The 16043-nt window shown below is 32.6% G+C and overlaps 1 protein-coding gene and 1 long non-coding RNA gene across 3 annotated transcripts; one reads left to right on the forward strand and one right to left on the reverse strand.

Annotated features, from left to right (window-relative positions):
• Positions 1–4916: 4916 nt before the first annotated feature.
• Positions 4917–7143, forward strand: LOC105798399 (uncharacterized). 2 transcript variants are annotated; one of them, XR_008189124.1, is made up of 3 exons: positions 4935–6344; positions 6513–6702; positions 6927–7143. It is a non-coding gene; the product is annotated as an uncharacterized LOC105798399 (long non-coding RNA). The 2 variants fall into 2 exon arrangements; XR_008189123.1 differs by having other exon boundaries at positions 4917–6702.
• An 8118-nt stretch (positions 7144–15261) lies between these two features.
• Positions 15262–15633, reverse strand: LOC128032550 (uncharacterized mitochondrial protein AtMg00310-like). The gene is made up of 2 exons (XM_052621157.1): positions 15541–15633; positions 15262–15474 (listed from the first exon to the last, which is right to left on the reverse strand). The coding sequence occupies exons 1-2, from the start codon at positions 15631–15633 to the stop codon at positions 15262–15264; spliced, it is 306 nt and encodes a 101-aa protein (XP_052477117.1).
• Positions 15634–16043: the final 410 nt, after the last annotated feature.

The raw sequence follows: 16043 nt of genomic DNA on the forward strand, positions 1-16043 counted from the left end.
GAAATTTGATTTTCAAGCAAGCTTATGGAAATTTAATTTTGAGTGAATATTTATTGAACCTTAAACACTTTGAGTGCTTTAAGTGCTTTGAGTGAATCTTTAGTGAGGATGTCAATTCTTGTTGATTGTGAATTAAAAGTAATTACTTAAATAAGGGAAGACACCTATGTTTTCATACTTTAAATAAATTAACTTTATTAAATATATATAATTTATGTTTTTATGAGGCAAAATTAAATTAATTTTATAATAAAACTATTAAATGAATCATAGATACTTAGAAGTTTATTATTTAAAGGATAAATATTTGGTACATCGACAATATATTTTTATAGGACACATGTCAATCCCTAACCCCGCTTATGTATCAATTTACCAAATAATATTCCTTATTTAATTTTTTTGAAATTTCTAAATCGCACTTATCAAAGAAAGTTTAGAGTTAACAAAAAGGAGGCATGTATATATTAAAAAAAATGCATGTAACTTTTTAGTTTAAAGCTTTCTAAGATTTTGAACAAATCTTATGTAATTAAATTTTAAATATAATTACTTAATATTTTTATATTAAAATTATCAAAATTAACAATGTGTTTTAAAATTTTAAATATTACTCACTTAATTATTTCTTTATTTTTACTGGTAACAAAACTTTTTTCTTTTTCTTTTGTTAACATAATTATTTCTTTATTTGAAAACTCTAAATTGCTTTTATTTATTTAGATTAGAATAAATGTTATAACAGTAAAATCAAAATATTTCATCAACGAAAAGTTAAAAACTGTTAACCAGTAAAATTTAGACAGTAATAACAATCATTTTTAAAATATAGATAACCTATTAATTTTTGATATTTTATAGGGACAAATATAGTGCATAACCGATTGAATAAAGTCCTATGTAGTGGGAATATTATAAACAAAAATTTAATTGAATTAACGCTTTTCAAAACATCTAAATTATCATAAAAATTTTAGTCCTTAGAGTTGATTTCATAAAGAAAGTAAATTTGGCGATGACTTCTTGGTTTGGGTAATCTTAAATTTGTTTCTTTACTTTTAGTTTTCAATGAAAAGATTGCATTAATCCGAGGGGTGAAACTGAACTCGTTTTTGATTCTTTGGTCTTAACTGGGCCAATCATGGCACACATATATAGGCCACTTCATCCCAATGAATCGGGCCTAATTTAAATAATTGGACCCTCCCCACTCTCATTGTAATGTAAGAAGTACACATAATATATACACCTACGTGTATGTATAGATATACAAACATGAAAAATTACAAAATAATTATTTAATTATTTAATTTTATTAATTTTTATTAACTACGTTGATTGGGTGACAGAAAGATAATATATGACACTCTTAAACTTGACATGATAATAAATTTAATTCTTAGCGTTTGCATATTGTAAATGTATCCAGTTAACGACAATAAATGAAACTTGATAACTTTCTCAAATTGGCTTCTAGATTTTTTTATCACATTGGTCCTTATGGTCAACACCGTTAGTTTCTAAATATTTGGGTGATGTGGCGAAATTAGGATGTGACACACGGACAAACAAGAAAACAACAAGTGTCTTCCTCTATAATTATTCTAAAATTGTAAAAAAAAACTTCAAAATTTTTAAAAAAAACTTGTTTTAGAAAAATATAAGAAATATATATTATAAAAATTCAAAAATTAATATATAATTCAAAACATAAAACAAAACAATTAGTTAAAAATTCAAAAATATTTTAAAAACTCAATAAAAGAGAACATATTGTTAAAATTTTATAAAATTTAAAAATAAATTACAAAAATATTGATCAGTCAATTCTTTGAATCGTTAAATATTTTTCATTTTTTTGTAATTTTCTAAAATTTTAACTATATTTTAATATTATTTTGTAAATTTGAACTGTTTTTTCAATTATATATATATATATATATATTCAATTTTCTTAACTTTTATAACTTGCATATATTACTTATATTTTAAAACTTATTTACATTTATTGAATATATATATTAGAATAATTAAATAGGAAGAAACATGTTGTCCCCTGTTTGTTCATGTGTCATCATTGTGTTTAGTCATGTCACTCAACTGTTATAAAATTAATGGTGTTAATCATAAGAATCAATAATGTATAATAAATGCTATCTTTAGAGGTTAATGTGATTCAAGAAGAATTAAGGACTAATTTGAAAAAAAATTACGAAGATCATGAGCCAAATTATATATTAAACTAGTTATTTTTTCATATATACTACCTTTTAGAGTGCAAAAGTAAATGATAAGGGAAAGATTTGGTTACTACATGGTTAAAATTCATGCGTTTACATGTGCGGAATCCTTGCTATTAAGTCTACTCTAGATGTGAATTAAAGTACTTTAGTTGTCCAATAGACCTGACAGTTCGACTTAATCTCAATAACTATTTTTTAATTAAAAATTCTTTACATTTATATTAATTCTAAAATACATATTAATAAAATATTTTAAAATTTTAATATCAAATGAATGATGAATTTGGATAAATGAATTAAGACAAGTTTAAAAGGAAACCATTTTGATATTGTAATATAATAATAATAATAAAAAACTCTTCTAATATCTAAGTTTTACCCTCGAAAAATGTCTAACTTCTAAAATTGAAAAGTAGCTATGGAAAAAGAAGCCAATATTATCATTAAAATTATTGGGAGTTAAGTCAATAGCTAACTATTGCTTAGCTTAGTGTATGTTGTCTTAGAATCCCTAAGATTTTATGTTTGTTTGAGAGAGATGAACCACTCTATGGCCTTAATGTACAAGACAAAAGAAGAAGGTCCTTTTTTTCTTACCAAAATGAAGAAAAGTCAAGTTTTGTAAATGATAGGAACACTTCAAAATCTTATCCCATAAATAATTTAGTAATAAGTAAACAAATAAAAAACCCATGAAAAGGTTTTTATATAAAATAGTACTACTACTCCTATCTTGTGGGGCTTATGAAATTTGAAAACTCCTAATGAAATGTCCCACATAGATATGGCCATAGCTGTGCCATTCAGTCATATGGTTTTGGTTGTTTCCTCCCATACCTATAGTCATTTTTTCTTTCCTTTCTTAAATCAAAACCATACCTTTTTTTATAAGGGAATATCAAAGAGAAAATAAAAAGGAAAGTACTTAGATCAAGTCATTAAGTTTACCGGATACACTCAAATCTAGATTCCCTTGTTCTCACATAAAACATAAGAACAATCATCATCTAAGATATCATGGATAGAAAAGAGATAAGTAACAAATTCAAAGTAGTTCGACTATAATAAAATCGCCCACGCTAAAATGAGAATTACTTTATATAAATCCAACAAAAAAAATAATTGAAAGCTAAAACTAATGTACAGACACACTTGTCAACAATCTAAATCCGATATATCAAAATAAGTATTTGAAAAAGCATACCATAATTGTCTACAATCAATTACCAAAACAATATCATCCACATGCAACAACTTAAGCTAAGAAAGAGTCTCACCAACCTATAATATGCATATATATTTTAAATCTTTATGTTTACTTCCATTTACATTTGAAAAAAAAAAGAGACTAAGGCCTGCCCTGGCAGCTTCTGATTTGCTCCATAGATATATTCTTCAATAAAGAAAACGAAAACATATAATATTATATTATGTTGGAGACATAAAAGTTAACCCATCAAGAAATTACTTCTCTCCGTGACCTAAAATTTCCAACCCTTTCTCATAGGTGTCATTAGAGTGCTTCGAATAAGTTAAAATATTTTCGAATTATTTGAATTTAATTTAATAAGTAATACCAACTCAAGTATTTTATTAACAATTTTGTACTTAAATATTTGTCATGTCCTGGGTTTAAATTTTGTTTTTAATCTGATATTTTTTAATCCTCAAAGAATAATGGACAAGGCAATGCAAAGAACACATAAAATGTATAGAGAAGAAAACAATATGGTAATGCTTGGCAACGGAAATTTCATTTATTTCTATTTTTGAATTTTCTAAAGGAAAAGACAAATTATTATAGCTGTCAAGAGTGGTATTTTATTTGCAACAGCGAAGCAATTTGTAGTTATTAGATATTATCATATTAAAAACAAAGAGTGTTGCGTATACTTTAAAACACATGTATATATATTTTTCTGTTAAAAGTTGGAAAAAAAAAAGAGTTAATTTCATTAAATGTCCTCCAAATATGATTCGAATTTTAAATTGGTCCCTATTGAAAAATATGGGAAGACTAAAGAAGTGTCTGAAGGAGTTATTGGAAATTTATTGAACCAAATTGCCTACTCCTTGAACCCTTGCGACAGAATGACTTGTTTTCATATTTGTGCTATTGGAAATTTATTGAACCAAATATTTGGGATGTGTTGACACTACACCAAAACAGGCTTTTAGCGGCGTTTGGACAAAAAACGCCACTAAAAATCAAGCATTAGCGGCGCTTTTTAAAAAACGCCGCTAAAGGTCTAGCATTAGCGGCGCTTTTTGGAAAACGCTGCTAAAAATAAGCATTAGCGGCGTTTTTCAAAAAGCGCCACAAAAAACCTAAGCCCAACGACGCCGTTTTTTGAGTTTTGGGGGGCATTTAACAGCGTTTTTGAAAAAGCGCCTCTAATGCTCGGGCCTTTAGCGGCATTTTTAAAAAAGCGCCGCCAATGCTCGGGCCTTTAGCGGAGTTTTTAAAGAAGCGCCGCTAATGCTCGGGCCTTTAGCGGCATTTTTGAAAAGTGCCGCTAATGCTCGTGCCTTTAGCGGCATTTTTTAAAAAGCGCCGCTAATAATAATAAAATCTAAAATTTCTCAAAATGACGCCGTTTTAATAGAAGAAGTTAAATTTATTAGTGGCGTTTTCGAAAAAAATGCCACAAAATAGACATTACCTGAGTTTTTTTTATAAAAATGCCAAAAAAAATTTTTTGCCCGCGGATTCATCCCAAAATTTCCCCCTTGAAACCCCCAATTTCACTTTTAAAAATTCTCCGCCTAGTTGTGTTGCTCCTTCTCTCGTACAAACTTCACTCTTCCTTGTTTAATTTATTTCAATTTTGTTTTGAATAAATTTCAATTTCATTTTTACATCCGCAGCTGCAAGTGCAAATCCAAGGGCTGCCATCTTTCGATTCCAAAAATTTTCCTTTTTCTCCTCGTAGATCCTTCTCCGGTTCATTGTTCTTTTTTCATTTTTCATTTCATTTCAGATTTTTTTAAAAAAAAATTGTTTTTGAATACTGTTTTGGTTCAGTGAGGAAAGCGCCGAGCTTTGTGGTAGTCAGATCTGATGGAACCATGAACTTGGATTTTCATTCTTGGGGTTTTCATTCTTGGAATTTTTGTGAGTGTTTCTGTATTAGGTTTTAAGAAGCCGAACTAATAGCCTTGCTTAGCAGCAAGTACCACATACCAACGCCAGCTGAAGATGGAGACAGAGAACTAGAACCCTTTTCAACTTTATGTGAGAAATCTCCTCGCTTTTAACCCTTTTCACAACTTTCCTTCCCTCCCCACTTCCAGGTTTGCCCCTTTTGTTTCACAACGACTCTTTGATTCGTCATTGCTGTCAATAAGTAGCACAAAGAATTTAAATTTTCCTTCATTTGTTCTCTGCGAATTCATTTAATGCTTGAAGATTGAATTAAAATTTGAGGGAGAAGTTAGCCTGTTACCTCTAACGTTTTAAGATGGATCCTTTAGCTGCGGTCAGCGAAGAGCTAGCGGAGATCGACGGACAAGTTGCCGACATTTTTCAAGCTTTGTCATAAGAATTTAATTTCTTTTTCTTCTTTGTTTATGCAATGTAAGAATTTAATTTCTTTTTCGAGCTTTATCGACATTTTTCTTCATTTTTAGCTCTCTGGGTTTTTGTTCTTTTGATTGTTTTATAACAGTTTCTTCTTAAAGGATATGTGATATATGAAATCCAAGAGTTGAATCCAGGTGTTCATTTATTCGTACACTATTCTACTTTATCTTGTTTTTATAACAATGTTTCATATTTGGTCTATAAATTTCAAGAAACTTGGTTTGGCAGATAACAGTTTACTTCATGGAGCTTGCTACCCCACATACAGAAGAAGTAATAAAACTTGTTGATAAAGTTGGCGATTTTGAGTGGTTAATTCAGAAATCTCCATTATCTTAGACTTGCAAAGTAGAACAGAACACATACTATTTTGGTCCCTTTTAATAGAAACTGAACTCTCTAGGATTTTTGCATTATTATTTAGTGTGAACATTACTAATGTATTTCCATATGACAGGTTCGTTCAACTTAATGTGGGCCTTGTAAAGGTCAGAAATAAAATAAGTTGAGCATATTAGGTTTGTCACCTAAAGGGCTCTATTGATTGTTTTAGATTGGCTTGATTTTTTATTCAATCAATATTTCTCTTTATCTCTCCATTTGATCCTGTTCTAGCATCATTTAATACTTGCTCTCATATGTTCATTGATATTTAAGTTATGTTCTTTTGTGTTCAATTATTTTAGGTGCTGCTGAAGAAGCAACCGCAGTTTTTGGTCAAGGAGCTGCTCTTTGTGTTCAAAAGCAGTACGTGGATCATGGGGCAGCTAGCCCAAATTTGTATATTTTCAGTGAGGATTATAATTTATTTTTGTCACGGAATACATTGAATCTGAGAACATGAGTGATCTAGAAGATGTTGATACATGTCTTAAGGTATAATTTACTTTCAGTTTACATTTGTCATCTCTAACAAATGACTCAAACTTGAAAGTTACTGCAGCTTATGTTCTGAACATTAGTTGTCTTAAAAGTTGCATTTGAATGAATCTGAAAATTATATAATCCTAAACTTAGTGTTTCTGAACACAATTATAACATCTTTTCTTAGCATATAAACTTAGAATGAATCAAGTCAATGATCAGTTTAATCTTTTCAGGTTTGGAGCCATCAAACACTGGTGGTGTTGTCTTCTTTATGGTTTAGACTGCGAGAGTGGAGAGGAGGATAAATGAGACAGATAACTATAGCAAATTGGTGTATGTATAGGAAGCTTAAATTTTTATTTTGTAGCATTAAGTTTTCTGTAGCATTAAGTTTTTATTTTGTATGCATTGGTGTATGTGATTTTATCATGAGGATAAATGTTTTCTGTAGCTATCTTTCCATTGTTTATTTTAGTTTTGATTCTAAATTTTATTTTTACTTTAATATTTACGACAACTTGAGTTCTAACTTTTGGATTTTAATTGTGTTATTAATTTATTATTTTAAATTCTAAAACTAAATTCATTAATTTTTATATTTAGTTTTAAAGTTAAAATTTTCATAGAAAATTTAATTTAAATAATATTTTTATTTATCCTTAAAAGTATATTTAAAGTTCAAATTTAAAAATAAAACATAATATAATATTTATCATAAAATAAATATTATTTGATTAAAATATTTTTTTTAAAGTTTATGTTTTTAGAAGCGTTTTTGCTAGAAGCGTCGCTAAAGGTCATGGTCTATAGCGACGTTTGTGATAAAAGCGCCGCTAAAGGTCTTGGTCTTTAGCGGCGTTTGTGGGAAAAGCGCCGATAAAAGTCGTGGTCTTTAGCGGCGTTTGTGGGAAAAGCGCCGCTAAAGGTCTTGGTCTTTAGCAGCATTTGTGAGAAAAGCGCCGCTAAAGGTCTTGGTCTTTAGCTGCGTTTGTGGGGAAAGCGCCGCTAAAGGTCGTGGTTTTTAGCGGCGTTTGTGGGAAAAGTGCCGCTAAAGTTAGCGACGCGTTATTTAGCGGCATTTTTTTCGGCGCTGTGCAAAGCGCCGCAAATACTTTTAGCGACGCTAAAAAGCGCCGCTAAAAGCCTGTTTTGGTGTAGTGTGAGATTGTAGATCATATCTAAATTATCAATGGATATCCACTTAAGGGAACTTATATAGAGGATCGGATCTCACTTATCAAACCCCTTAGATCAATGAAGTAGAATTGGAATGGATCATTGAAGACTTAGCTACAACAACCCTTGTTTAAATTGATTGTTATTTTTATATTGTATTCAACTCATTTAGTTGCTTTTTAATAGGGATTGTGATAGATCTTCTTTACGTTAGCAAGTCTCGAAATATTCTATATAATTGAGAGACTTATATAGGTTATTTTACTGAGAGAGATAACACTTAATCTGTAGTGAGGAACTTTATTTTATAAGTGCATTGTGACAGTAAAACCGATTGAGTTGTGGTTTTACTTTCTAAGCTCACAGGGGTGAATTTAGTGGGAAGAGTATCAATCTTCAAGGTACAAATGTGAGAAAATTGTCACAGGTGTGTGATAGATTTAGGTTCACTTATTGTTAGTGTTGAAGATGGTGGATATTTTTCACTAAGCTAGACTCCACAAATGTAGGGAAATCGAACTCCGTAAACAATTTTTGAGTCCCTTGTTTTATTCTTGTTACCAAACGTGAAGAGGTTTCCACTACCTTAGCCATACCTTCCAAGCGCTTAGCTTATTCTTCAACAAACATTCAGGTTAACAATTTGTATCAGAGCCTACAACTTAACGCAACTAGTGGAGATTCTTGGTGTTGCTAGATTCAAGCTATGGAAGGTTCGTCTACTTCTCAACCCCTTATGCTTGAGGTTGGTAATTATGCATACTGGAAAGCACGTATAAAGGTGTACATAAAGTCCATTGATGAGAAGGCCTAGAGTGCAGTGCTTATCGGATGGGAACCACCCAAGATGGATATCGGTGATGAAAGAATGATTAAGCTAGAGGTTTAATGGAAAACCAAAGAAGAAAAGCTTGCTAATGCCAACTTTAAAGCTTTATACGCTATCTTCTCTAGAGTAGACTTGTAGGAATTCAAAAGGATCGCAAAATGTACTGTGGCTAAATTGGCATGGGATATTTTGGAGACAGTTGATGAATGTACCTCCAACGTTACACAATCTAAGATACAGATTCTGACATCCAAATGTGATAGCCTAAGAAAGCAAAAATCAAAGACTATTGGAGAGTTCTATATAGAGTTGTATGATTTTTCAGATTAGACATTTGCATTTGGAGAGTAATACTTTCCAATCTCGAACTGGTCAAGAAGGTGTTGAAATCTCTTCCTAAGAGATTTTCATCAAGGTTACTGCTATTGAGGAGGCCAAGGATCTTGAAAGGTCGGCTGTTGATGAACTTATTGGCTCCTTACAGACATTTGATGTTAACTTTGATGAGGCTAAACACAATAGAGCAAAATGATATAGAAACATTGTTGTTCAAGTGGGTAAGGAAGTACTAACTTCCCAGAATGTTGCTATTGAATATCTCTAGGAGTAGATTGCCTTACTCATACAAAACTTTAATAGGGCTCTCAAGAAGTAGAAAATGAGGTTCAAGAAGTTTAAAGCAGTGCCATTGTCCCTAGAAGCAAACCAAAGGGAATAGTCATAAAGGTGGAACTTGAGAATGATAAGAAGAAAGGTGTCCACTACTATGATTGTCAAGGATATGGTCATATCTAATCTGAATGTGCTAACACTTTAAAAGAAAAAAAGAAGTCACTCTTTTTAACTTTAAGTGATGAGGATTCATATAGTGGATCTGATTAAGAACATATTCATCATAATTTTATTATTTTTGCTACAAATACTGACAAAGGAGATGATAAAGATTTTAATGGAGATTCTAATATTGATTCGGATGAAGAATTTTTGAAAACTTCAAGGAAATGTTAGGAAATTAAGGGCAACTCTTTGAAATCAACTCTCAATTGTCATAGGAGAATAAATAATTGAATGATGAAAATACAATCTTGGATAAACAAGTAGATGCAAAAGAGTCTCTTCTAGCAGAGGAGCTTGATAATCTTGTGAACTTCAAGAAGAAAATTGTTGAAACTAAAGTCATGCTTGAGAAATTCATCTCCAGTAGCAAAAAACTTGATGAAATCTTAGAAGTTGGAAGGTGAGATTTAGGAAATGGAGGCTTAGGGTATCTTGACAAAGGGAAGGCTATCATCTAGAGTCCTACAATCTTTGTGAAGGCCTCAAGTTCTAGTGTTACTAATGAAAGCTCAAAGCTCGTGTTGATCAAGAGTGCCAAGAAGGAACTCACTTCACATGAAGTGATTTCTCATTATTGTGGATCCCCTAGACATATAAGGTTTATATGTTTCAAGATGCCACATGATCTAAGGTGGAGATGTGTAGTGCATAAAGAAGTGTCTATTCCTTGTGGGGCATTAAGAGTCAAAAAATAGAAAAAAATGTGAGTGAAGATGGAAACAAGGTGTATGCTAGTTGCAAATTAATCACATGGAGTATGGTATTTTGATAGTGATTGCTCTTAGCACATGAAAGGTAATCGGTCTTATCTAACTTATTTTGAGGAGTCTCCTATTAGAAGGGTGACTTTCGGTGATGGAAAGAAAGGACAGATATTCGATAAATGGATTGTGAATGTTCTTGACATGCCTTAATTGAAGAACTTATTCTTGGTGAATGATCTTAAAGCCAATCTGCAAATTTATTTCTATCGTGCCTAATACATTTTACTTCAACATCGATGAATGACTCAATCATGCCTCTCACCTCATAGATCCGATGATCGAGGATTATAATGTCGTCTTGGTGCTTGTTGCGTGTAAATAATGCAATTGTGCAAGTGCACACATCAATTCAAGTAATATAATGATGAGTGAGTATCATCACCACAGGGATCGAAAGTTGATTTGAATTGGTAAGCATCACTGAAGATTTACAGAATGAAATTGTGAAAAAGGAAAAAATTATAAATTGGTGAAGGGAATGAATGAATGAACTAATAACATCAATTATAACTAAAACATGACTAACTAATCTAAATGTCGTGGCAATTCACAAGGAACAAGTAGAGAGTATTTCTGCTGTAGAATGATAAAGGTTGGAATTACTCAGGGAATATTTTCATAACATAGTAATGCCATGGCAAAGTTATGACTAAAATACTGTCCAAATATTTACTACTGCAATTTACTTCTTTTGAGAGTTAAACTTTGATTATTATTTAAAGTCTGTATATGTCTACAAGACTCACAAATGACTAACGCTTTATACCTGTACAGATCGCATCTTTTATGTCTAGAGTGTTGCGAATATTCTTTTGAGTACTCACCTGTACCAATCAGTTAATAATCCAATGTATTTAATCCTTTTAGATTCAAATCCACCTAAGTTCATAACATGCAATCAACTATGGCTAGAGCTTGCATGTATTCCAAATAAACTAGAATAGAATGAAACAATAAATTTAATCACAAGCATGTCATGGGCATTACAATGAATTCAATATTCACCCATATAATTCCAACCCGAAGATAATTAACTCACGGGTTAGGTAATGATATCCAAAATTAAATAATTCATCAACATGCTTCAAGTTTCACAAATCACAAAATTCAAAACCAAGAAAATAGAACAAAGGCAGCACTGAAGAAAGTTCTTGTTGCGCTCTAACTTCTTATCCAGATTCTACGCAAAACCCAAGGCCAATTTCTTTTCCCCTTCTTCGCATCTGTGATCTTCCTTCTTTAGCTGCTTCCTTCTTCTTCTCTTCTGAATTACTCCACTAGATTGTGTTGCAGAGAGTAACTGCTCTCTTTCTTTTCTTTTTCTCCTCACAATCCGTGTGTGTCCTTTCTTCTCTTCTCTCTCCTCCTTTTCTAGGGTAGATCCGTCCATCTCAGCATAGATCTTTTACTCTTCTTTTTCAGGGTGATTTATCTAGTACACGTAAAGCTGGCTGAGAGTGACGTGGATTGAATGCTGCGTTATCTTCCTGGAATTGCCATGGCATTTCTGTTGGTAATCTATCCCAACATTTGCCATGGTAATGTTTCACCTCATTTGTTCTCTTTTCCTCTTCTTCTTTTCCTTATTCTTTCTTCTTTCATCATACTTGTACCTACTACCAAAGACTACCAAAATTCTTTCCAACAATTAAAAGTAACATAAATATATAGTTGAAACACAATAAAAGCTTTAGTATGCAATACTCTAATAATATGTCTAAAATGAAAATATATTTTCTTAATTACAAGCAAATACTTTAGTTTAGAGGCTTGAAATATAACTCTTTTCAAGAGTTATCACACCCTCAAACCTGAATTATTGCTTGTCCTTAAGCAAATATGTATGAGTATGCATGAATTTGCCTAAACATTACAATTTCCAAATATATCACTAGACTATCTGAAATATATTTTTCACCTCTATTCTCAGCAGTCTTCTAAATAAAGAAAAAATGGTTCGAGTTTTATAGACTTGTTTAGCAAATGAAGTGCAGAAAATGTTTCCTAAAAATAAAAGTTCCTAAATAATTATGCAATTATGGCTATAACAGACCTCTTCAAATATATTTAAAATATCTTTCCTCTAAATTCAATTTCATTATTCTTACTTATTAAAAATTTAAATTATAATTATTACTTTCTTTAGGAAATTCATCTTGTCACATGATTTCTTTACTTGACAACCTCAATGAAGCAAACACTAGACGACCAGATATTACATCATGCCATAATTTGAATGGAATTCACTTATAAAGTTAAGGCTTTTAACTAAACAGATGCATGGAGCAAAAAACTACCTCTTTAGCTACTCAGTCCAACACTTAAGAAGAGTGTCCCTAAATTATTATTTAACATATTTTTTTTCTTTTTTTGAAACGCTCTTATTTGAACTCATTTTTCTGATCAATAATGCGATGGAGCAAACAAAGCATTATTGACTTACTCAATAAATTAAAACATTAGAGTGCAAAACTATTGCTAAGATATTCCTTATCATTTAGAAATAGATTATTGAATTTAGGATTAAGAAATTCTAGATGCATTAAAAGAATCCTACTACAGACTTCATTGCATTGGTACTTAGGTTGTTCTACTTTGAAGAATCAATTTTCAAATAGCTATCCTAAGCTAAATAGACCTAACTACTTGAAAAGTTTTCTAAATTTATTAAAGAATTGTTATCCTCATCGAATATCATAGACAAAAAATATACTTAACAAAGTTTAGCAATTGTTTGGAAATTGTATGTCATGGCAAAGTAAATGACAAGACAAAAAATATTAACATACATATCTAATGCAACATATATGCACAACACACCCCTAAACCTAAGGGATGAATTGTCCTCAATGTAGAAAAATGGAAAATGTTAGAGAATATATATTTACAAGTATAGAAATGCAATGATAAAGAAAAATGAATGCATAGATTAGAAATGAAAGCTTGAACAAAATGTTTTTTACTCTTAAGTTGGTTTGGTAGACTTCTTGGCAGCACATTTGTAACGCTTCTGTGGCCCGAAGTTTCCACTCTTAGCTGGGATTGCTTTTCCAGCAGTTGTCTTGAAACACTTCCTTTTACGTTGACTAATAGGTAGCTCATCTTTAGAATCAGAGTTTGATTTCATGAGTTCATCGATTAGTTGATGAACTACACATTCTCGTGCGATTATAGGTGCTTTTGCTCTTAGTGTGGTGGTAGTGGTAGTGTTGGCAGGTGTAGGGGCTTGAGTCTCATCAGCATCTTCCTTCTCAGAGTCAACTTAGATAGATTTAGTTTTCTCTGCTTCTCTTTATTTTTCGGTGGTCTACTTCTTTGCAGTAGGTTCTCACCCTCATCCTCCTCCTCCTCGGATTCCAACAACAACTTCTTAGAAATGACACCTTTGTTAGGGGTTCGTTCTTCATTGACTTGAAGAGGAACCTTAACCTTTTAACAAAGTGCGGTTATAAGCGATGGAAAGTTCAAAGCACCAATGTTTTCAAGGCATAGTGATGGACCTCTCGAAAGATAATGTTCCCAACATTTATCTTTTGTCCCATGATAATCAAGTGAAGAAGTATTAGATGTTCCTTTGAGATTGTAGATTTGTGGGTAGATGGGATGAAACAATTTTTGAGGAAATTATATCTTACCCTACAATGGGGCTTTAAAGTGACCCTATCAACGGTGTAACAATCATTCCTATATATCGTCCACTTGGTGCCTTCCACACAGACATCAGTGAGCATGTGATTTATTTTTTCTACTCTCTTTGTCTTAAGGAAATCCACGTGTTCATTTGAACCATTAGAAAACCCGTATTGTGCATTTATAGACTTGGCACCAAATAGTACTGAGGCACCTCGCACATAGATAACTCATTTTTAGGAGAACTAAGATGAGCATAAATTTCCTTTAGCACTTGAGGGAAAACATCGTCAAGAAGGAGACAGAAAGCTTGCCATCCATGTTTCTCCACCACAGATGAAATGGCTTTAGTATACTCCGTCCCTATCTTGAAAAAGAAATCCCTTTTCCAAGCACAGAGGTTGTTTGGAAATGTTTTGGTGGTAATTAGTTTCTGCTGCCTTGCTGAAGAATGTATGAGGGTGTGAAATAGTGGAAGTGGATGGTGCTTGTCGAGCAATGGAAAAGAAGATGATAACTGTAAGAGTGAAAAAGGTGAGACCTTTAAAAGTTTGGGAGAAAAACAGAGAGCAAAATAGTAGTGAAATAAAATGAGCAAAATAGCAAAACAGCTCCGTAATCCGATCGGGGGCTTCTCCCATTTTTGGGGCCTTGGTGACATGGGAAAAATTTCCTTGCTTGTCAGGTTGTGTACCCGAAAGTCATCGCCAAGCACATTTGCCCATTTCCAAATGGCCCTAGCATCCTCATTTTTACCCCGGAAGATAGCATTGTTACGACTATTCCACAAATTCCAAAGAATCGTAATCAAATCTTCGAATACATTTTTGTCCAATAAATGCATAGTCTCCTCCAACCAATCAATGCATTTTTCATGAATCTTTTGAGAAGACTACCATTAAGCCCTCTGAGAGCAAGGATCGCGCAGGCCTTCGTGCACTCCTTAAGAACGTGAAAGGTTGTCTCATCTCCATCATCACTGCACTTCAAGCATCCCTTACAAAAGCTTTGCTTAATTGAAGAGATTTGAACATTCTTCAAGAGAAAATCATGGCTCAATCTCCACACGAAGAGAATTTTAGGAAGTATCTGAAGCTTCCAAATGATCTTCCAAAAGAGTCGATGTGGACCAAAGCCAACCTTCTTGAAGATAAGCCGCGAATAGGCCGATTTCATTGTGTAACTTCTATTTTTATTATGGAACCAAATAACTTTATCTATCGGCCTATTGGGGTTGATGGGAAGCTCGCAAATCTACTCCCCCACCATTTCACCAAAAAGCTTGCAGACCCAGATACCATCCCAAACAAGGTGATTAGGTTTCCATAAGTCTTACACCACCCTTTCCTGAATGTCAACACTAGGATCACTTAAAGTATTACCATCAAGACCTTCAAAACCCCAGATTTTCAACCAAACTGTCATTCTCCTACCGTCCCTAATTTGCCAATCGAATCCTGCTTTGAGGGCTTTAGCTGCAGTCGAGATACTCGTCCAAGCGAAGGAAGGCTTATCGACCGTTTTAGGATGAAACACATCTCCATCCTAAAAATATTTAGAGTTGAGGACATAGAAGCACAAGGTATATTTGTGGTTAATAAGGCACCAAACTTGTCTCCCTAGAAGCATAATACTGAAAAGCCTAAGGTCTCTGAATCTGAGGCCGCCCACTCCCTTTGGCTTGCACAATGTGTCCCAAGCCATCATCACCCATTTGCGTCCTTTGGCTTTGCTAGCCCACTAATAACTTCGCATCCTTGAAAGCATCTCATCAGTCATACCTCTAGGATAAAGAAAAACTGAAAGAGCATAAGTAGACATGGATTGTAATATATCTTTAATAAAAACATCCTTGCCACCATAGGATAAAAACCTTTTTGACCAACCATTTATCCTATTAGAGAACCGATCGAGAATGTGTTGAAAAGCCCCTGTCTTTTTTTTCCAATGATAAGCGGAAGACCAAGATAATTTCCCATCGTCTCAACCACCAATATCCCCAACGCATCACTAAGGTGCCGCCTCTGATTTCTTGGGGTGTTGGGGCTAAAACACACCATAGACTTAGAAGGATTAAAGTTTTGAGAATTTCCAAATCCATCAAAAAGGAAAAG

Source organism: Gossypium raimondii, chromosome 9 (genome assembly GCF_025698545.1).
Source record: "Gossypium raimondii isolate GPD5lz chromosome 9, ASM2569854v1, whole genome shotgun sequence".
Taxonomy (NCBI): Eukaryota; Viridiplantae; Streptophyta; class Magnoliopsida; order Malvales; family Malvaceae; genus Gossypium; species Gossypium raimondii.